Genomic DNA, 23,252 nt, shown 5'->3' on the forward strand with positions numbered 1-23,252 from the left:
CTTATGGAGAAAATAATTTGTTGTTGTTGTTGTTTAGTCGTTAAGCACGCCAGGCCCTCCTGTCTTTCACTGCCTCCCGGAGTTTGGTCAAATTCATGTTGGTAGCTTCAGTGACACTGTCCATCCATCTCATCCTCTGTCGTCCCCTTCTCCTCTTGCCTTCACACTTTCCCAACATCAGGATCTTTTTCATGGAGTCTTCTCTTCTCATGAGATGGCCAAAGTATTGGAGCCTCAGCTTCAGGATCTGTTCTTCCATTCAGCACTCAGGATTGATTTCCTTTAGAATGGAGAGGTTTGATCTCCTTGCAGTACAGGGGACTCTCAAGAGTCTCCTCCAGCACCACAATTCAAAAGCATCAATACTTCGGCGGTCAGCCTTCTTTGTGGTCCAGCTCTCACTTCCCTACATCGCTACTGGAAAAACCATAGCTTTGATTATGCAGACCTTTGTCATCAAGGTGATGTATCTGATTTTTAAGATGCTGTCTAGGTTTGTCAGCGCTTTCATTCCAAGAAGCAGGCGTCTTTTAATTTTGTGGCTGCTGTCACCATCTGCAGTGATTATGGAGCCCAAGAAGGTAAAATCTGTCACTGCCTCCATATCTTCCCCTTCTATTTGCCAGGAGTTGATGGGGCCAGTGGCCATGATCTTAGTTTTTTTTATGTTGAGCTTCACCTCATTAAGTGGTTCTTTAATTCCTCCTCACTTTCTGCCATCAGAGTGGTATCATCTGCATATCTGAGGTTGTTGATATTTCTTCCGGCAATCTTAATTCTGACTTGGGATTCATCCAGTCCAGCCTTTCGCATGATGTATTCTGCATATACAGTGGTGCCTCGCATAGCGATCGCTCCGTATAACGATGAAATCGCTTTGCGATGGACTTTTTGCCTTCGCAAAATGATCGCTTTGCGATGGTCCCTATGGGGAAAATTCGCGATCATCGCAAACCCCCCATTTTTGGCCAGCTGATTGGTGGTTTCAAAATGGCCTCTCCTCCTTTAGCACAGAGTGGCCATAAGGTATCTTTATTGAATCTGGTGTGTTAAATGCTGCTGCTCTTACAAGTACTATTTACTTTCCTTTTGAAAGGATCATTCCATTACAGCTTGCATTTTAATCTGCATAAATGTTGACATGTTTAAAATAGATAGTAGGTTCAATATAACCTTGTATTTCTGTTTTGATGTTCCATTGTTGGAGATAATGTTTCTGTCAAGAGTTCATTTTGTGACAAGTGAAAAAAAATACTTTAGTCTCCAAGTTCTTTATCTAAGTTTTTTATCTCTGGAACCATGTTCTGGCAACCAGACATAAGCTCAATAAAGTTAGTTAATTTTTTTAATGTCTGACAAGATTTGGATGGTCTTGCTTTTTATGTCAGATGCATGTTGCTTATATAAAACATTGAGGCTGTAGCATCATGCTGTAAGATTTAATTAAAAATAGGGCTATGTTTACTCAGCAAACATTAACAGTTAATTATAGATTTACTAAGTGAAAAGCTTCATGTTGTGCCAACTTTCACGGTGAGTGAATTAATTAAACAGAGTTGGCAAACATTTGTGCTCCCAACCCATTCTGTGGTAAGGTTCCCTTTCAAAACACTATTTGTATTTCAGCCTTAAGAAAATAAAGCTTTTGAAAAGAATCCTGAAGTGGTATGCACCCAGATTACAGCTAAGACTACTTTGGAATGAGATCTTGTGCTTGATTGGATAAAACTGGTTGCAGTAAACCTGACTTGAGTTGTCCATGGTTTTAATTCCAATTTTTTTATGTCTGTAGAGCAATATCATTACTACAGACCAATTTGTTCCTAATATCGTTGCCTGTATTCTAAATGTGATGGAGTAACTATACATGCATTTCGTGTATGGCTTGCTTATTTATTTTATTTATATCCCGCCTATCTGGTCAGATCAGGACCACTCTAGGCAGATCTTCGCTGGACGAGCAGGTATTCAGCCCATTGGAATGCATTGAATGGTTTTCATTGCATTTCAATGGTTTTTTTTAATTTCATTTGACGATGTTTTTTCTCTACAGCGATTTTGCTGGAACGAATTAACATTGTCAAGTGAGGCACCACTGTACTTGTTCTTAAATGAAGACTAAACGGTCTTGAAAGCTATCTATAGAAGTGACCATCAAAGTGCCAAACGCCTTGCATTTCTATTACACACCATCTTCTATTTTTCTCCATCACTGTGTAAAATATCTGCCTACTGAGACAACGTCTGAAGGTCCACAAAGGCATACACCAAAAAAAATATTTTAAATTGAAAAGTGCCGCAGACCTGTTTTATCTTCCATAGGAAGTGCCTGTGAGGGAGAATGATTTTTTCTCCAATTTGCACTTACTTTTGATTATGCATTTGGCTAAATGAATGGATAAAGCTTAATTTTAGAAGAGAAAATTTTATAGACTTAAGAATGGGAGGAATTCATTTTTGTATATGGATCTTTATGGTTAACTCATCCCTCATCTTACCAGTTCCATATAAATCATGTAATGTTTTTCATCACTGTGAGAGTTTATAAAATAGCATGCTAATGATTGATTCCTATGGAATCTGTTCTGCTTCGCAGTTGAAATAGCCATTTTGGGTTCATTGGGACTAGAAAGTTTTGTTCTTTTCCCCCCTGTGTTTAGCTTCAGTTAGACCTTTTCCCCTTGGTTGCTGGGAAATACAACATATACTATATGTTTAGTATTCATGTAAATGAAGATCTTTCTCAAAACCTTTCCAATATATTTTCTCTCTAAAAATTCCTCAGTGCCCTACTTATTATTTCTGGAGAGAGCTGAGCATTAAGTATTGCAGCAATGTTGTTATAAAGGAGTGGTTTTAAAAACCCTTTCCCCTTTCCTTGGTTAAACTGATGAGTGTTTCAGGATTGTAAAACGGTAGAGTTTTTGTTTATTGCTAAAGCTGGAATGTATTTAAATGATTCGGTAATCCTGAAAACAAGTGCAGTATGAGGTTTTCAGTAGTGCTGTTTAGATTGTCAAGAGAGGGAGAGATCTAGGTTAAGTTAGAAAGTTTAATTTTGTGCTTCTGTGTGTGATTTTATTTCAATACAACTTTGAGTCTATTCTGGTTTCTTGATTTCATTTTTAAAAATGCAACACAACATACCTGCTGATATGTTAGACACACCTCCAGGCATATAGCACTTTTAAGTGAGTGGACTTTTGTGGATTTGAGGAAGACATTCATTTTGCCATTATCTTGAAGTATTTAAAGAACACTGTAATCTGAAGCAGATTGTTTTAAATATGAATCCATGCTTTTAAATAACGGCATCTAATCAGGGAACTGTTAAATATTTATTCACAGATTTATCTATTTACCGTACTTATTTATTTGGGAATGTTTCAATACCTCTTTCATTTGAAAATTCCTAATTTACAATAAGACACAATAAAACTAATTACTAAAAATAAAATATAATGATGATGATGATGATGATAATGAAGTGATAAGAATAATAAAATAATATTAAGATTATCAGTTAAAAACATCACAGTCTACACAGATTAATGCTTTTAGGAATTCATGTGAATAGACAAGGATGTTTCTCTGCTCTTTGTCCAACTGTAACAAATTACAATATAACAAAATATGGGATAGATTGTTGCTTAATTTAGTTAAACATTACACCTTTTGAACTCCATGCTGAAATGTTGAATATATTTGTTTTTAAAAATGGGCTTGCATGAAACTTAACACACAATTCCCGTTGTTACTTTTTTGTTGTAGTTTTTCAACAAGGTAAGGAAGTTCTAAAACTTCCATATGCGATATATGAAGTGTATTTGATGCTGCATAATACATTTTGTTACATACTCTTGTTCTTCACTATAGGTTCTTACACTTGCACTCCGGCACTCTGCTGTTCTTCATCTTTAGAGCTTGATTATTTAATGCACAGTTGGCGTCTTCTGAGACTCTCCCTCTACTTTGGTAGATGCATTTTTATTTTCACTACCTGTTTTGTCGATGTAATGGGCTGAAATTCTGTTGGTTAGTGTAGCAAGTCAGTCAAAGGTAGGCTCATTGACTCATTGGGGATTTGGTGAGTCAACCCCTCTGTAAGGTCCATGGATTCAAATGGCCTGCTCAAGTCGTGACGTATTTTAATGTAGTAAGTTGCAACCATTTGAATCAGTGGAACTTCCAGAGGAGCTGACTCACCAAATCCCCACTGATTCAGGGGGCCTCTTTTAGTGCAATTTCTCATACTAAACAACAAGATCTCATTCATTATATTACTGAGTACAGGACAAAACTCAAGTGCAAGATTCTGGCTGATCTTTGCTGCATCCAGCTCAGGCCATCCCCCACTCCATCCTTATAGTAGCGGAGTTCTACCAACACCTTGCTCTAGGTACTCTGGTGTAAATCCAGTCTGTTGTTGGAACATTTTCTTCCACCAAGATATGAGGATTTAATAGTGATCTACTTCTCATCCATCTGACTGACTCTGAGATTGGGTTGCACTATTTTGTTCTTGGCACACGTGTTCCTAGCCTTTGAAGGATAAGAGAAGGATGGAGTCGTTGCATGAATGCTCTGCTGGATAAACAACAAAGATGAGAAATAGATCTCTCTCGCTAAGACTTGAAAAATACCTTGGCCAGCATTGCCTCTGGAATCTTGCCAGTTTGCCAACTGTAGCCTTGAAGGATTTGGACCTGGACAGGCTCTGCAAGACTATTTTTAGCAGCAGAGGAGAGACTGTGTACGAAAATAGCTGGGATTTTGACTTGCCAGTCAGTGTGCAGGAAGCTCTCTTCCTACGGGTGGCTACACTTGGTGTATAAAGAATGCCACATTGCTGCACGTCACACACCCATTATATTGTGTGAGTTGGAGAGCAGAATCGTCACCCACCTCTTCTCTAGTGTAATAGCAGCTGATGTTGCCTCCATTGCCTTCCTTTTTGTACCAGCATTTTTTTTCTTTTTCCACACGTAAAATCATACTTAGCTTACTTGCTTACGGTTCCCTACTTCTCCTTTTCATATCTTTAGTGATTTCAAAAGGCAAGGCAAGCCTTCTGAATTTGTTTCTCTTTTGCAAGGCTCAAACTGTCTTCCAACACAGTTGCCAAGTCTCAACAACTTCCAACATAGGCCCTGAAGTAACTTCCAAAGAGGTCAAAGGGACATCCCCATGCTGCCCCACCACATGTTCAGCCTCTGGCAGATCAAAGAGTTCTTATGTGCAGCCACATGCTATATTGGGTGTTGGGTCCTGGGGCAGGACATTCTTGGTTGAGGTCTGTGTTCTCAAAATGGGAGATACCTTCTTGGCATCCTTGGCCTCTAAGCCACTTTGGAGCCTCAGTCCCCATGTCTTCCACCTTCTCTTCTTTAACACTCTTCTTCTATTACTGGCTTTTCCCCTTTTATAGCTCCTTCCCATCCTGAAGGTTTTCCCACTTTCCCTCCTCCAAGCACTTCTGGTTGTCACATAGCCATTGAAGAGACTCCAAGTGAGGGCTTGGCTGCCATAGGTGGAACCTTGGCAATGGATGTCATTTGTAGCCTTTTTTCTGACAACCACATCAGGTTGTGGAAGGCATCAAGGACTTTGGACACACTCATTCTAGCCTGATCAGCAGTCAGAATCCTATTGGTGTTCATGTAAGGTTTGTGTAACATGCTGGGGCTAATTGTAGCTAATTGACTGGTTGCAGAGCATGTCTTTGTTACATGCGTGATTGTGCAACTGAGATGCACCCTAGCACTTGTCAGTTTGCCATAATGAGCTGCAGTAAATCTTACATGAACATCAGTAGGGTTCCAGCTACTATATAAAACATTTCAATTCAAATACTTAAAAGAGTTGTTGGAACATCTAAAAATGTTTTGCAAATGTATGTCAAATAAACATGCTAAATAAGATCACTGTATTTTTAGATCATTGGATAATTTACAGCAAAATTTTCTATAACTGTTTCCAATTCAATTTTTTCTAGAAAACCTACCCTGCTACCTCTTGGGTTGTAGTTTTTGTTCACATGTTAAATGTCTTGGTATCTTTCAGTATGTATATCATGAAATAAATATAAAGTGTGTGTGTTATTATCAACGAGACTTCAAAATTAGACTTCATATCTGGTAAGGATTTTTCTTTAGTTTTGTGTGTGCATTGAAGACTCGCTTCCTCCTATCATAACCACTGAAAGCAATCATCTTTTAATTAAGATGAGATGGCTGTGATTTTTATTGCTAGTCTTGCACAAAACTCATGAGAACAACAAGAACTTTTGTATACTGGTTCTTGAGTTTCCTCATTTAGACAAATGTACTGTTGTGTTCCTATTCTCTTTCTTCATTGTGTCTAATGGAGCTTCAAATTAATATTGCTGCTTGCTTAGTTGCTAGGGGACAGCCATCATCATAAAAGGAGTTGGCATAGGCTTTGAGAATGGAATTATAGATGCTACTGAAAAATAAATTCCTAAGTTGCAACAAATCTCCATTAAATGTAATATCATCATACATGTGCTCCCAAAGGAACTACAGTAGCCTGAGACTATAGCTCATAAATAATATACTAGATCCTGTAAAACCTGCCATATTCATTATCAGCTAAATATAGCACATCTTGGTTAGCCATTATGAGTCTCAGGAATGGTACTGTGTAAAGGAGGTGCTCTCTTGGGGAATAGGGGCCAATCCTACCTCGAGGAAGAGTGAGGCATATGTCTGTGGTGGCAGATGCTGTGCAGTGTTTGCCACATAAAATCTCTTGCACTCCACATAAGCCTTCTGTTCTCAGTAGAAGAAATTGTTTCATCGTCAGAGTTCAACTAAAATTCATGTGCCAGGCCAGTTTGCTTCTGTACATAAACTTTAGGAATGGGGAGGGGGCAAATGTGTCCTTTGTCAGTATCATCTTAAAACTGCAGAGGTGGAACGGACCCTATATAGATCAGTGGTCACCAACCTTTTTAACACCATGGGCTGGTTGAGGAAGGCAGAGTACCCCCCTTGCTTGCGCGAAGGAGCGGGGGCGCATACGCGGGCACATGCACACTCATGTGCATGCATGAAGGGCGGGGGCATTTGTGCGCATGTGCAAGGGGATGGAGGGCACTTGCACGTATGCGCGAAGGGGCTGTGCGAGGGAAGTCCATGCGGGGTGGGTGGGAGATCTGTCTCTGCTGCCCAGTCTGATCCAGGCCATGAACCAGCATCAGGCCGGGGGCTGGGGACCCCTGCTATAGATTGCATTTGTCAGACTCAAGGCCCACGGGCCATTTTATGTGGCCCTCGCAATGCTGACTGCTACTGTGCAGCATATAATATGCAGGCTCCTACTTGGTCACCCATAATGCTCCGCAAGGATGCTGGGAATCTGCCCAATAGGACTTCTAATCCCAGCATTCCAAGCAGTGAAGATTCGGAAAGTGCAGGTGCTTGGGCGGCGTACAGCACCTTGGGAAATGTAGTCCTCACTATTGCCCACTCCCCTTCTTACGGCTCCCAGTGTGGACTGTTCAATGGTGTCGCCTAGCAGCAGCCATCTCCGCCTCCTCTCCCGCATTGGCTGTGGAAGTGAGTGAGGAGCCAGGCGATGACAAAGGCCAAGGGTCATGGCAAGCGCGAGGGAAAGGTGGGAAACTTCCGTGAATAATTAGCAAAACAAACAAACATGGGTGTGGCTGTGGAACGGGAGTCAACAGGTGTTACTAAAACTCACTTTTCAATAAATTGTACAATAGTTGTACACTTGAATATCTGCTTGCCATTATTTCTAGACTTTGATCCTTTCAGAGCTAGTTATTACTTACGTTATTACTAAAGCCAGTAATCAAATGACAAGGTTTATATTTAATATCATAATGAGTACATGCATTTATCTAGGCTTACATATACAACTGTCCCTTTGAGGGCAACCATAATGGCAATGTGGCCCAAGATGAAATTGAATGTGACACCTCTGCTCTAGGTCATCAAGTCCAGCCCCTGTCAGGAAGGCACAGTGGGGAATCGAACTTACAGCCGCTGGCTCTGCAACCGGATAACTAAACTACTGAGCTATTCAGCAGTCTTTGGGGACATTCCTGTTTCTCCCTTGAAGATTCATCCTTGTTTAACTGTTCTTTACATAGTGTGGAAGATGTTACAGTAATTTGTGGTGTTTTGTTTGTAGAGGTTGGAGATCTTCGAGAGCTACAAACACTGGACATTTCAACCAATCATTTGATAACATTGCCCGAAAGGTTACATATGTGCCTCTCCCTTCAGTACCTAACTGTGGATAGGAATCATCTGTGGTATGTCCCTCGTCACCTTTGCCAGCTTCCAAGTCTCAATGAATTGTCCATGGCTGGAAACCGTCTTGCGTTCTTGCCACTTGGTGAGTGATCTTCTCTATCACAAGTGTTCAGAATTAGGTGAAGAAGGAAAGCAAGTAAGAGAGGAGATGACCTCTAGCTTAGACACCAGTTAAAGATCATATAAGAGTCAAATATACTACCTTTTGGATGTGAAACCTCAGTATAATTAAACCCAGTCATCCTGTCTTTGTACTCATACAAATATACAAGTCAGCCGTGTTTTAGCAAACTTATCAGCTTGACTAAAATATACTGTTTCCAGTATTTTATAATATACTTATATTTTGTTTTGGCTCTCCAGTGTTCTGGCTACATTATTATTGGTTGATTAATGTAGCAAAGAGAAGAGTGATCCTTTTTAATCAGCAGAACAAGAGTGAAAAAAGGCTGATCACCTTTTCACTTTAATATATGATTTTTATTTTGTTCCAAGAATATCAGTACTCCCAAATTATTGTAAGCAATTATATTCTTAAATTGTAGTGTTATCTTGTGCAGCTAAAGTGACTCAAAGGAAGTTGATGAGGTTACTTGAAAGTATTGTTATTCAGTGCAAAGGATTTTAAAGATGGTGGTTTGAAGGCAGGCTTTTCCCCCTACTTTCAGGTTGCACTGACAGAGGTATAATTGTGACATCCTAAAAACTGCTGCCCTAGGAACAATCTGGCAATATTCCTGCTTTGAATTTTGGAATGACTACTGAAACCTCAAGGCAAGCTTTCTCTGAAGGCACTACTTATGTATCAGAAAATAGCTTCAGACTGTGGGCATGGTTTTAAGGGCACAACATACATACATGAAAAGATTTCTAGTCTGGCAAATGGATGCTCATGAAAGCCGTTCTTTCTTGCTGCTGTGCAGGAGGGATTTGTGCGCAGAACGCTTTAACCATAGTTAGGTTTATATGATCACAAATACATACACAAGTTGTCTTTCCATATGTTTGCAGTTCTAGTTTTCATGCTCCACAGCCTGGTTGCAATTATGTCTACAAAATGTATTTAAAAAATTAACCCACATGCAAAGAAGAAGAAATTCTTTAAAATTAGGCGGTTCGGTTTCTGGGTGGGCAAATAATATGCTGACAGAGTTGAGTCAGTGAATTCATATATTTAGACTGATAAAACTATATGTTACAGTCATGCTGTTTGTTAGTTTGGATGCTGAAAGCACCTCTTTTGCTGTAGAAATGATTTTAGAAACATGTTCATAATGGCTCCTGGCATTTAGCAAACAAATTTAAAATTATATTCTGAATATAGCTTTGCACACAATTGTAGGCATGCACTTGCTGGTGATAAAATGAAGAAACGCAGTAGGTGAAGACAGATTTAAAGTAGGATTACTCCTTGTGGTGTGTGTATTTACCTCTATTTCTCCAGCTTATAAACAGCTTTTTTGTTCTGTCTTCTCTGCATAGAATCATACACCAAATCTTTCAACCCATTTTCAACTTGTTTAAGCTATTGTCTACAGCCATTGTTGGCTTTTCCTGATAAAATAGTAGTCACTTGATCAGCTGCAAATCATAACAGAAGCAATTCTCTGTAACAACCAGAATAGTGTCTGGGTAGAATTAGGGGGAGAGGGGCTTGAGATTTCATTGTCTTTGCAATGCTTTCTTTTTAATTAAAAACTTAGAATAGAAACCCTTCTCTCTGTTGTAGCTCAAAGCTATTGCTTGATGGTAGATCTTTAAAAAACAGGTACAGATAAGGCACCAGGGAAAGGTATTGTTCAGGAAATAACATAAAATGGATTGTCTGCACACTTCTTAGAACAAGGTCATGATCTGTCATGAAAGCCAGATTGAAAAGAGGAGAGCAGAAATTACCTTTCCCAGTTCATTGTCTCATGTAGATGCAGATTACACAGTTTAATTTCAAGAAACTTTGCTGCCACAGAAAAATAAACATAGCTAGTTAGCTGGAGGAAGAACAGAAACCTGAAGCCTTCTCTGTGTCATTTTCTAGAGCTGTGGTGTTAAACTGATCCAAAAAGCTTTGAAACAAAGGGAAAGATCCTGTTAATTAATCAGACATCAGATTACCCTGAAATACCTACCATATTTTTCGCACCATAAGATGCACTTTTCCCCACAAAACAGGGGGGTGGAAAGTCTGTGCGTCTTATGGAGCGAAGAAAGCAGATTATATTTTCCTGTTTTCTTCTCCTAAAAAATTGGTGTGTCTTATGGAAAGGTGCGTCTTATGGAGCGAAAAATACGATATTTCCTATTTTTTTTTTAAAAAATGGACATTATAGGTACCAGTTTAAGAGGAAAAGATTCTCACCTGTGAAATAAGTGGAATGCATCTAAGAAATAATGTTTTTTTCTTTAAAACACCTGCTATCCATATACAAGAACTCTGCAGATTTCGAATTAGTGCAAATTTAAAATCCATGCAATAAACTGACAAAGATTTCATGTGGATGACAGATCAATAGGAAATAGGTGAATTTGAACAGAAATTCGAAATTGTTGTATACACCAAGACGGTTGATTTCCCTAAAAATTAGGAGCTTCCCAGAGGGAAGGTAGGATGTAAGTGTAATAAATAAGGTACAAAAAACTGCTTTGTTTTAGAAGAGCTTGGCTACCAGTTAAGGAATGCTTAGGAAGTTACTTTAAAAGAGTATAATGACATGCTGAAGCCATTCATAACTGAGTAGTGATAAGATAATATTTGACACAGAGAGTAATGCTCTGTGCAGTTACAGATGGGTTCAGATTCATTCTTCTTAAAAGTAACTCTCCAAATGTTTCAATTAGGATTGCCCTTGGATATTCTTCTGTAGCTGCTCTAATTTCAGAAGTTAGAAAGTTAAGCTACCAAAGAGAAATGGTGAGGTGAGACTTGCATTATGGCACACACAGTTACTCCATTTTTACCTGACACTGTCTTTTCTGACACCAAGGAGAGTCTGTTATGTTTGTGGAGGCTTTGACTGATATTCGAAGATCTTCCTAACAATTTTTGTAGGAACTTTTAGCAAGGGAGTGGGTGGATCACACTGAGGCACAAGACTTCTATTCAGCCTAGCAATTGCCATGTATCCCTCAGAGGAGTGTGATGAGCAACTAGCTTTCCCCCTTGGATGAAGCTTCATGAAAGCCATCCTCTCAGTTTTATGGCAGTCTGACTCAGCTTCAGAGCTGAGTTGGAGATTTTGGGGAGTTCTCTGACCAGGATTGTTTTGAGGCTATTCTGGCAAAGGATAGGCTGGAGGTGCTACAGATAGGCAGGTACCTACGTGGCGGCAAGAGGTTCAGCCTGTTACGCAATATCGTATCTTGAGTGCTGTGTTGGTTACAGTATATTACAGTAAATACCTTTTTGCATTGCCCCTTTATTCAGGCTTTACATGCATTTAATATTAATAAAGTAGGCCTAGCATCCCAAAATGTGATAAACAGAGAGATTTATTGTCCTAGATTGTGTAGCTTGCCTATCTGCCTGCTTTCACAATAGGATTGAAGAACGTCAGTACAGGCACATAAGCCCTTTTGTTCCATCTTCAGCCATGTGGAATGCATATGTCAGTGCCTTGAGGTTAAAAAAGGGCGGAAAAAAACTTGAATTGGGGGTTTGTTCAGGACTCATACCATTTGGTCAGTTCTAGCAGAAAGACTTTGATCTCCTACTCTGGAAGTGGAAAAGGTTTTAAACAAATTACAGGACTTTTAAAAAGCCCTATGAAAACTATCTTTGTAGCATCAGATGGAGGAGAGCTTCCTTACTCTACAAAGTCCAGGAGGAATGTGTTCAGCAAAAAGCATTTTGCAATGTTTATTACATGATAAGATGCTTGAAACTTAATGGCATCAGAGAGTGGTGAGAGCCACTTAGACCAGCAGCTACTAATCATTTAGACAACCTTTTGTGGTTTTGGCTTCACTTAGCCTTTTTTTCTTTTTGAGAAGTTCAGAAGGGAAGATAGCAAGCACTAGACGACAAATGCATGGTTTTCATATGTATGTATTACACATGCTTCTCCACTCCGTGGGGCAGGCCTCTGGAAAGCTCCTTCAGATATTTCAATAATATTATTCCAGCCTACGACATATAGCAGTAATCAAGGTTGCATGTTATATAGGCATAGGTCATTGACACAGTCCCGTTCCATATAATTCAGGGAAAGGGTTTCTATTCGCACCCACCCTTGCCTTAACCCTTTTAATTAAAAAACAAAAAAGACCAGCACTGAAAATAACTTAGGATGGCAGCAAATCAGAGAATCATCTATTCACTCTAGTCCATTGTATGCAAAGTGGAAAACACTTGCATAACCCCTCCCTCCCTGTCTTATTCCATTTTTATTTCTCTTTTTTGACAGCTTTCATCTGTTTCACTAATCACAGGATATTAGTCAATCACCATTGCTGATATGAGTGTTCCTTCCTATGAAGTCTAGTGGTTTTCCTTTTTTAAGAAAAAAGTTATTTCAAATACATCTGATGCTAATGTTAAAAGCTTCATTGCTGTCTTTCTTCCTCCCTCCCTCCCTCTCTCTCTTTTTTGTCTCTTCAATACAGATTTAGGTCGTTCCCGAGAACTGCAGTATGTTTATGTGGATAACAATGTTCACCTCAAAGGGCTTCCCTCGTACCTTTATAATAAAGTCATTGGTTGTAGTGGGTAAGTATATGAGTTAAATTGCCATGTACTCTCTTATCCTCTAATGCATTCCAAAAAACACAAGTCTGTCTCATTCAAGTAAAACTTTCTTTTAGATGATTTTTATTCATCACATTACTTTGAAGAGATTACTTTGACTGCCAGCTCCTTCCAATTGTGCTAAATCTCCTGCATTAATTTTCTGAATATCAAATAGTTCTTGTGCTAAGCCTGTTACTAGCTGCCATTTCTTGATGTTTTAGAACATTTCAGGTGCCAAATGCTCAACCTGAAACTTGGTTGCAACAGAATTTTAAAAAAAATTACTAGTAAAGCAGATTTTTATCTGTTTTATTATAATATTCTATCATTGTGTTTTTATGTACATATCTGCTGTAGGGTTTTTTAAAATACTATATTATATGCCTTCAAGTACCACATCAACCAACTTTATCTTCTGAAGTGTATTTTTGCTACACTGTTCAAGCTCTGTGGAATAGTGTGCTGAATCTTGTTTACTTGCTTTTCATATTTAGACAGTAATTTTGTGGCAAAAACCTATTCCCTTAGCAAACAGAATAGCATGTCTTTGTTTAATTTAGATTAATTCATACTTTGAAAAACATCTCTCTATGTGCTTTAGGCATGGTTGGCAAAACTTGAAAGCACAAACATTAAAGAAAATGGCAATTGCAGGTATAATCCCTGTAGGTCTAGCTAGCCCTCTATCAGGTGGTTATATATATAGATCTGTGGATACTGTACAGTCTTCCTAAGTTTGACAAGGAAAGCTTACATCTATTAAAAGAGGTGGAGGTGCAGAAGAAGAAAGTGCGGAAGTGAATTTCACAGTCTCTTTGGAACAATGTTGTTGTGGATATGCAAACGGTGAATTTATACGATTTTCTCTGAAACATTGCAATTTCTCTGAGCTGATGGCGCTAAAAGATCTTCATTGTTCTTCTAGTGGAAATAGGAAAGCTGAAATAAGCAGTGTGTTTGCTTTCCTTTGTCTCTATCAGAGCAGTAACTAGCAGTTTTGACACCAAGAGCAGATGGCACTGTCTCCCACCCACTCCAGTTGACCTCAGCGCCTCATCAATTAGTTGTAGCAAATTACACAGATCTTTCACGAGCATTGGCTCTTCCTTTCCCTGCCTTTGCTAACTTGATGACCCTTTCGTCCTTTTCTGTAGGATTGAACTTACAGAGAACTTGTGTTTGTTCTGCGGTTGCACAGGGGACTCCTGTTCTTGGTATACTAGAGGGCCCCAGACCACCCTTTCAGAAATGCTGATCTTTCTAGTGTAGATGTTTCATGCTTTGTCCTGAAGCCCAAGGGCAATTTATACCCATTTATTCCTGCCAAAGAAAAAAGGCATGCCAAGGGCTGACTTGTGAGCCTTGTGACTGAGCAGCGATCTGAGCTGGCCTAAAAATTTCCTTCTGGAAATCTGGAGCCAGAGCTCAGCTTCCCTTCTCTCCTGATCTGCCACGTCATTCTTTTCATTTGGGACCCATCTTCCATAACTACTCTGCAGAGTACATCAGACTTCAGAAAAATCCCCAGTTGAGCTCATTGTTCCCAATTTCCTGCACAGATTCTGTCCCCTTTACGTTGACTATGATCTCTTTAAATCAGTTTCTTTATGTACATTGCCACTTCTCCTTAAATCATTTGCAGCCCTAGAGTTGGATAGTGTTCGTGCCATCTTCATCTGTGTGCAACTGTCTGACTTGTCTAGAGGCTAATGAAAGCTGATAAACTCTGTGGGATTGTCACACTGAAAAATCTAATTGTTGTGTCAACACAGACACAGTGGCTTGTTTCTAGAGTTGCAGTAATCCAGGGGTTGGACTACAACTTCCTTGAGTCCTAGCCAGCAGAGCCAGTCATGAGAGTCGTAGTCCAAAAAAATATCTGAAGACAAAGTTACAAACCCTTGTTCTGTTTCTTAATCCTTGAAGGACTGGCGGGCAGTTTTCCAGCATCTGAGGAACCTAAAAACTGAGAGTGGTTCTTTTAACTCCAGAAAGCTTCTCTTTCCTGAGGTGTTTTGCCAGACATTTCTGATTCCAAGGCTCCCTTTCTTTTGCAACCCAGGACACCCTCACTTAAGGAAAGCTCTTTAGGAAGAGGAAAGGAAGGCACAGTTATTTAGGAAAGAGAGGCTATCCAGTGAGACACTTGTGCTCACTTATCGATTTCAGGGACAAACTCTGGGATAGACAGGCCCCTTGAAATCCTGTTGCATCAGTAGATTCCGAGTTACGCCGATTGCTTAGAATTTGGCAAGGCAGAGCCATATGGTGTCTTATATTTTTAAGAATGTGGATAAGATGTTTTTAAACTGCGCTTCTAAAAATGCAGACTATAGATGCAATCAGCACATTTCCGTAAGCATTGTATCAAAGAAAGTTGTTTTTCAAGCAATGTGATTCCTTTCTGAATTGGCACCCAGCAGATTCCAGTGTAGTATAATGTATAAAATAACTCACTCCACAACACACTCCCTCCCTGGAAAAGACCCTGATGTTGGGAAAGTGTGAAGGCAGAAGGAGAAGGGGACAACAGAGGACGAGATGGTTGGACAGTGTCTACGAAGCCACCAACATGAATTTGACCCAACTCCGGGAGGCAGTGGAAGACAGGAGGGCCTGGCGTGCTGTGGTCCATGGGGTCACGAAGAGCCAGACACGACTTAATGACTAAACAACCACAACAAACACAACACAAAAAAACCAAACATGCACAGTTCCCTCCCTCCCTCCCTCAAAGATTAGTAATATTCACTAAAAGAATATTGTCTTCTGCTTGGAAAAGGTGGTGTTCATGTACAGCTCTTTTTTTTTGCCTTGGAGAGAAAAAGGGGCAGCACTGGATACTGTGCATCGGGGTGGGGCGGGATGTAGTATTCCTTTGTCTCGGACACCAACATTTCTTGAACGAAGCATCCCTGGAAGGCTTCTGCCCTAACTATAAAGAACCTTGTGTGTGGTTCTGAACACACATAGTTGTTTGCACAAACAGAAAACTCTAGCATCTCAGGCGGGAAAGCAGACCTAAACTTTCTCTTTATAACCGAGTCCTTATGCTAGCAAAACATGCTACAACAAAACGGACAGGCACATTATTTAGGTGGATTGAATGCTGCTATTATGTGATATTCCTGTTCTTTTAAATATACTTTTCTCCTCCTCCAAATATCTCTCTAGCTGTGGTTCCCCTGTCCTCAAATCGGAGGTGAAGCTTCTTTCCTTTTCATCGGGGCACTTGACAATTTTCCTCCCAGCAGAGGTGAAGTCAATAGGAACGGAGCTGGACCATGTGCTTCCCTTGCAAGAGATGGCCATGCGGACCCTGCATTGCACGTACAGCAGGTTTTTAAAAGGTAGCTGAACTATAGTCTTGTGGTTCTTAAGTTTTATCCATCGCCTTAATGTCATGCCTTTATAAAGCAGAGAACGGGAGCTTCCCTGATGTTGTTGAACTATAATTCCTCTTATCTCACACCATTGGCTATGCTGGCTGGGGCTGATGGGGTTGATAGTCCAGTAACCTCTGGAGGCAGACCTGGTCCCATCATTTGGCTATGAGGTGGTTGCTCCATGCAGCTGATTTTAGATGTCATGAAAGGACAGAAAATTATTAAGAATTTGCCGTTTTTATTGTTAACAGTGGAGAAGAAGCATTGGCGAGATTATTTGGCCTTTGAGATAAAAAAAAAAGTTCAGCGTTGGGCACGGGTGACCATTTACTATCCCTTTGTATCAGGCACCAACATTTCTTCAATGAAGCCTCGCTGAAAGGCTTCTGCTCCCTGACTATAAAGAAACCATTGCATTGGGGTGTGTGTGCAATCTTTGCTTGTTCCTTCACAGTCTTAAGTAGGTATGCCAAGGAAAAGAAAGGGAGGAGAACATTTAAAAATAAATAAATGTCCTGACCCAAACTTCATGGGAAAGAGATAAATTAGGACAAGTGGGAGAGAGAAATTGTAATTTGAACAGCTGGTTTTTGAAAGCTAATGGGTGAAAAAAGGGAAGGTAAATAACGGGTACAGGTGGGAAGCAGGGGGACAAAATAGGCTGTCTCTTATTTAACTAAATGGTGAAGTTTCAGAACCCCCTGGGAAAAAAAGAAATCGAGGATGGGATAAAGAGACCCAGGTCAGAACCTTCTGGCCCTCTTCCATGGGCACAATATTCTGTTGCACAAGGACAGAGGCTTTTGTGAAGCTTGTGCAAGGAGGTATCCAGTACCTCTGTGTACAAGCATAAGCCCTGTTGAAAATACCAGGTGGGCTCTGACTCACAGTGGCCCAGCCGGAGTTCACGGAACGTGGCCGTTGAGGTGTTCTCCTCTGCAGACTCTCAGCAGGTCACTAGCTCCAGTAGTTAGGAAGATCTGGGATGCTTGTGAGTGAAGCCAATCAGATTGTATGAAAGAATAGAAGCTTATGGCAACGGCACAGTTGCCAGTCTGGTAGCCGGAGCATGTAGCTGTGCAGTTTCAACTCCAGCCAAATGGCCTCCCATACCCATTTACTCCAAGCCCCCAAAGACAGGCACGAATTACCGTTGAGAGGTACAAAGCATTTAGGAGCCTTTTCTTAGATGTGGTGCAGAAAAGGCTGCAGCCTTTTCACAGTCCAGAGCAGAAGAAGCAACTGCCTTCTAATGGAATGGAGCAGCAGAAATAATACTGTTCCCCAGGCAAGAAGGAGCGAGCGCATCAGTCCAACAATGCAGCCCCTTTTCCAGCAGCCAGTGCCAAGGCTGGCAGGCTCGCGGAGCATGAGGCAGAAGAGGCGCCTGCAGCCCGTCGGCCATGGCGGTGCAACGTGACAGCTGAGCTGCTTTAGTTCTGCCCCAATTCAGGCTTTTTGTTGAAAACTGGCCCATGGCTTGTCTGTGTCTTGCATCGCGCTGCCACATGGGGCCTCGGTTTCTGACAGACACTCCGATATGCAGCTAGCTCAGAGTCCTCGGGAGTTCATGGCCTTGTGCGCTGAGCAGAGCACGGCGAGGACAACTGAGATGAATGTGAGCTGGCCCTTCAGATGCGATGAAATAAAAGTCTGAAAACCCTGAGCAAAGCTATTTCCCGTGCTTTCTGTTTTGCTATAGTTCATCCCAGATTACCATCAGAACCTTTATAAATTGGTAGAAGAGCATGTGCTTGACACAAGAGGAGGCAGATTTGGTCCCATGTGGAGCTGGGCAAGAATCCTGGCTGAAAGTTTGGGGAGCGATTCCCAGTCGCCCCTGCCTTACAGAGCTAGGTAAACCAGTCGTTTCCCTTGGTGCCCATCCGTTTCCTGATTTCCCTGTTTTCTTTCTCTCTTTTTTTGCCAAGCATGAACAGAGCTCTGACATGCATCCTGTGTCGCTGACGACCGAGAAGAATGTTGAATATATTTTGCTGAAGGCATGATTTCTGTGTATTTTCTTCTCCAGGTGTGAAGTTCCTGACTCCCATTTCATTACCCAGAAGTCTCTTGGAATTGCTGCATTGCCCTCTGGGACATTGTCACCGCTGTAGCCAGCCCATGTTTACTATCGTCTACCCAAAGCTCTTTCCCTTGAGGGAGACACCGATGGCAGGATTGCACCAGGGGTAATTACTGAGAAAACAACCTCGGGGCTTTCAGACCTTTCACAGGGGCTTAAGTGAGAGAGAAAGGCGCCTGCCTGGGGCAGCCATTCTATTGATGTCAAAACAGAACAAAACAAGAGAATATCTTTCACTTTATTCTTCAAGATTAAAAGGTCTGTGTTGCTTCGGCTGGCTGCATAACCCCCCCTCCCTAAGAACACACACTAGAAAATGTTTTCGTACTAGTCTACCATAGCTAAATGTACAGACACATTTCTTGCCATATACGTATATTTCACTTTTATGGACTTGTTTAGTCATTATTTAAGAAAGGAAACGGCAGAGTAAACTGGAAATGCATTCATTCTTGCCCCGCCCACCCCCATTTAAGAGCAAGACAAAATATTAAAATGTAGATGCACAGGGAAGGAAGAGGGTGATGGCAGGCAGGGTTCAGATTTTCCTGGCATCCAGCTTTTATAGGCTTCTCGTTTTCAAATCCAAGAGCCTCGTGGCGCAGTGGTTAAAACGTTGTATTGCAGCTAAAACTGTGCTCACGACCTGGGGTTCAAATCCCAGGCAGCCGGCTCAAGGTTGACTCAGCCTTCCATCCTTCCGAGGTCGGTAAAATGAGTACCCAGCTTGCTGGGGGCAATGTGTAGCCTTTATAATTAAAATTGTAAACTGCCCGGAGAGTGCTTGTAGCGCTATGGGGCGGTATATAAGTCCCCAAAAAAAGTGTCATTCTGTCTTAGATGCCAATATTTTTGAAAATCAAAAGATACTATCAGTCTCTGAAGAGCTTTAGTATGTTATGTTGGCCTATGAGAAGCGATGTGTTGCCCTTTTCCAGACTCAAAATAGCCCGCATTGATTGGTGATCACAGAGGATTTAGAAAATATGGAAATCATAGCTCCACCAGTCAGATCTGAATCCTGGGGACAGAGATTCCCAATTTTAATTCTGTTAAGGCTGAGTGGCTTCTGAGCTGGAAAGAAGATGGAACTGAAGCCCTTTGCACAGTAAGACTTTGATCCTTGTGTGAAAAAGGAGTAGACCCACTTATTGTATTTGTTTTTAAGCTCATGGATGCTCAGAAATATGCACCTTTATTGTTCAGATGTATAAAAAGTCACAGAATTTTAGATCAGTGGTTCCCAACTCCCAGAAGCCTTCCCCACCAGCTGTGCTGGCCAAGATTTCTGGGAATGGCAGTCCAAGAATGTCTGGGGACACCAGGGTTGGAGCCACTGCTCTAGAGAGCCACTGTCTTCCACTCCTATGTTTTTCTCACTGTCACTAAACAGTGCTTCAATTTTAAAATGGATTTTAGAACGGTGTATGTCTGCAGTCCGTGCAGTATTGATACAAATAAAAAGATTACTAAATTCCTCAGTGGATGGGGAACTCAGTGGATGAGTTCATCAGTGATGGTGGGGAAACTGTCATCCCCTCCCCAACTGAGGGGACCAAGAAGCTCTCCAGGTGTTTCTTTCATACCTGTGAAACCTTTGGTAGTCTAATACATGCATAGCTAATAGATACATACAGAGAGAGAGAGGAGGAAACCTCTTGCTATTTTGAGAACTCAAATATTTTGTATACTTAGTTTACCATGGCTTAAACTCCCCTCCTGTTTTGTTTACTTTTTAACTATCCAGAAAAGTTGTGTATTGTGGATAAGGGCCAATGTTTTCATCTTGAACTGACAACTGCTGTCTCTTTCTCTCCCGTGGTTTTTCTCCCTCTGCTTCCCCCCCCCCCAATTCCAGGAGGACAGCTGTTAGTTTTGTGGCATACTGCTGCTCCACCCAGTGTCTGCAGACGTTTGACCTATTGAGTTGATAAATACTTAAAGCTGTTCAGGAGCTGTGCCAGTTTAAAGCTGCATTAAACAGTGTCTCCTGATGGCGCTGGAATACTGTGAGCGTGTGTGTGCCAAAGCAGCAGGAGGAGTGCCCAGCTCGGAACATGGAGAACCGCTTGAATCCTGTGCCCCTATCAAATTTGGATCAAAAGAAGGAACTCTCTTGGAAGCGGTTGATGCTCAAGCTTCGGGAAAATGTCAACACCTTTCTATTCCTCCCTAGGCAGAATGTGAACCAAACAAAACATGCAAGCAAATGAACCTCCAGGACGCTCTTGTGTCTTGCATGTACAATTCTAGTCACATTCATATTTTGTTCAAAGCTGTTTCACTCATTTGGACAATATAAACTCGTGTTTTTAATAAGACATTTGCAAAACTTGTAATTTCCTTTCTGTTTCCTTATTTGGCTGCATTCTGTGAACTTTTTAAAAACAGCCATTTAAGGTGACAGTGAGATCCCTCTTTCCACAATTTTCCATTCAGGATAAAATGTATTCTTCATCCCCAACTGATATTTTGACATTAGTGACAATTACAAATCTACTTTTGGAATAACGTTCTTTCTAAAGACTATTTTCTGAAGTTTGCCTGCAAAATTCGGTAGGTAGACAACCTTTGAAATTTACCTTCTCTGTGAAGTTGAAGCCTTCAGTTGCTGGAAGCACTGCAAGAAGCCACAGAAAATGGATGTCTGACTTACTGGTGAATTATTTTTGGGCTGACATCCTGTATTGCTGCAAAGGCAAATAAGGGTTTTCAAAAATGAAAAAGTTCATTATTGATAGTACTTCTTGTAAGATGCAAAATGTCATGGTTACCTGGATATAGCTTCAGTCCGGGGGGAGCAGGGAGGCCACAAAAGGGAGAAAGGACAAACTTACTTTTTGTAGGTCTTTCATTTAAAAGGCTGTGGTAGCATTTTAGTGCCCAACAAGGACTTCACAAACATGACAGCTCTGAGGGTTGTTTCTTGGAATCTTTAATTGCAGTTATGAGCACAAAAGCCAGCAGGAAGTCCAAACTGCAGAGGCAGCCTGCAACTTACTGACTTAACTCCCTTTTTTGAAAGAAAATAAAAGTACAACCTAACTTAGGTATTTTACAAATAACTTGTTTACACTTAAAGAAGGGTTTCAAGTTTTGACACAAATTTCCTTCCTTCCTTCCTTCCTTCCTTCCTTCCTTCCTCTGTCTCTCTCTCTTTCTTTCTTTCTTTCTTTCTTTCTTTCTTTCTTTCTTTCTTTCTTTCTTTCTTTCTTTCTTTCTTTCTTTCTTTCTTTCTTTCTTTCTTTCTTTCTTTCTTGTTGAGTTAGCCAGTTGAAATGTCAATACTGTATACTATTACAGTGGCATGTAGGATGAGAAACACTTCCATGCCTTCCTAGATGTGGTGATGGTGGTGGTTAGAGATGGGCACAAACCAATTGTTTGTGTCAGTTTGTCCATCATTCCAACATACGTTCTGTGGTTCCAAGCCATGCCTGCTCCAGTGATCACCTGCTCAAAGACAGTACCCTGGCTTCTCTGCCCTGTCTCCTCTGGGAGCTGCCTCTGAGCAGGCGGCTGCCAGAGGAGGTGGAGCTCAGAATGGTGGAACACCTGTTGGACCAGTGGATGAACTGGCATGAATTGGTGGTTCATGCCCATCTATAATGGTGGCTGTAGGAGGTACACACAGATATGGTACTAGAAAAGGAAGATAATTTCAATGTGTTGTGCAGAAACAAATGTCTGCATGGATCCTCTTTACTAAACAAATCAGCCCTCTAGTATTCAATGTAAGAGCTATTTTTCAATGCAAAAGGTGTTTCAGAACAAGAATGAGGTGGTAGAATTCTGCATAAAGAGACTTCAGAGTGAAGGCTTTATATTTTGTTGAGAAAGTCCTTGAATGTAAGAAGCTAGCACACCAGTAATGGAGCTCTTTACCCTGATATACATGGGGAAACGGCTCTTTATATGTGGGAGCAGCCAAAATTGTAAGCCTCCATCTGCATTGTGGAATGAATCCTGTTGAGAATTCTTCGGAGCTGGGCTCCACGTAACAGCTGTTCATCGGATAGGTCTCTGAGAATTCTTTTCCAGGTAGGTACTTTACTGTTTGAGAGTTAGGGTGGAAACTATAATGTCGGTACGGGCAACTTCTAAGAGCCTAATGACCATTTCTACCCTCCTTTGGATGGCTGAGCCCCATCCCAAAAGACCTTTGTATAAATTTCCCCTCAATGCAGGTCACCCCACCACAGAAGATGGGGTAGCAGTCTTACTTCCAAAGATAATTTCACATCCTTTAGACCCTGAAAGTCTCGTTAGGAGCAGAAACAGAAGATGATCATCATCATCTTTTCCTCCTCCTCGAGGCCTTTAAAGACCTGAAACGGGTCCTAATGTTGAGGGGACGGGGGACTGTGTCTGTAGCTGTTCCTTCCTGTTGAGAAAGTTAACAGGAGAGGATCACAACATGTAAGCAACCTGCCTCTGTCTGGGCATTTGTGCTGCTAGTTTTAAACGTGTCATAATTTGAATCTTGGCTTTTGCCGCAGTTCCCTTTAAGTGCACCTACCCCAGAATAAAAACTGAAGCCTTTTGTGTGTGGAGGTTTCTGCTCCTTGTGCTTTAAATCCAGTTCAGTGACTGCTAAATGCATATATGTACACATGCATGTATGGAGATGGACCACGAAGTTGGTTCTATTCGAAAGGGAAACTGCCCTCAGCCCAATTGTGCCCAACATATGATTCCCTGAACAAAATCAGAAAACTATGATGGACTTCTCCATTAGAACGTGTCAGAAATAA

At 41.0% G+C, this 23,252-nt stretch overlaps 1 protein-coding gene across 10 annotated transcripts in view; it reads left to right on the plus strand.

Annotated features, from left to right (window-relative positions):
• Positions 1–23,044, plus strand: part of LRRC28 (leucine rich repeat containing 28) — a 39,680-nt gene extending 16,636 nt beyond the window's left edge. For 9 of the 10 annotated variants that reach the window (XM_072982218.2, XM_020781760.3, XM_072982219.2 and 6 more), the window contains 5 exons: positions 8,179–8,385; positions 12,903–13,005; positions 16,201–16,376; positions 18,445–18,604; positions 20,357–23,044. In XM_072982218.2, the coding sequence (XP_072838319.2) occupies positions 8,179–8,385; positions 12,903–13,005; positions 16,201–16,376; positions 18,445–18,604; positions 20,357–20,429 (719 nt within the window). In that variant the 3' untranslated portion in view covers positions 20,430–23,044. The remainder of the gene's footprint in view (positions 1–8,178; positions 8,386–12,902; positions 13,006–16,200; positions 16,377–18,444; positions 18,605–20,356) is intronic. The other variant, XM_078381123.1, reaches the window with a different exon arrangement.
• Positions 23,045–23,252: the final 208 nt, after the last annotated feature.

This window comes from Pogona vitticeps, chromosome 12 (genome assembly GCF_051106095.1).
Source record: "Pogona vitticeps strain Pit_001003342236 chromosome 12, PviZW2.1, whole genome shotgun sequence".
NCBI lineage: Eukaryota > Metazoa > Chordata > Lepidosauria > Squamata > Agamidae > Pogona > Pogona vitticeps.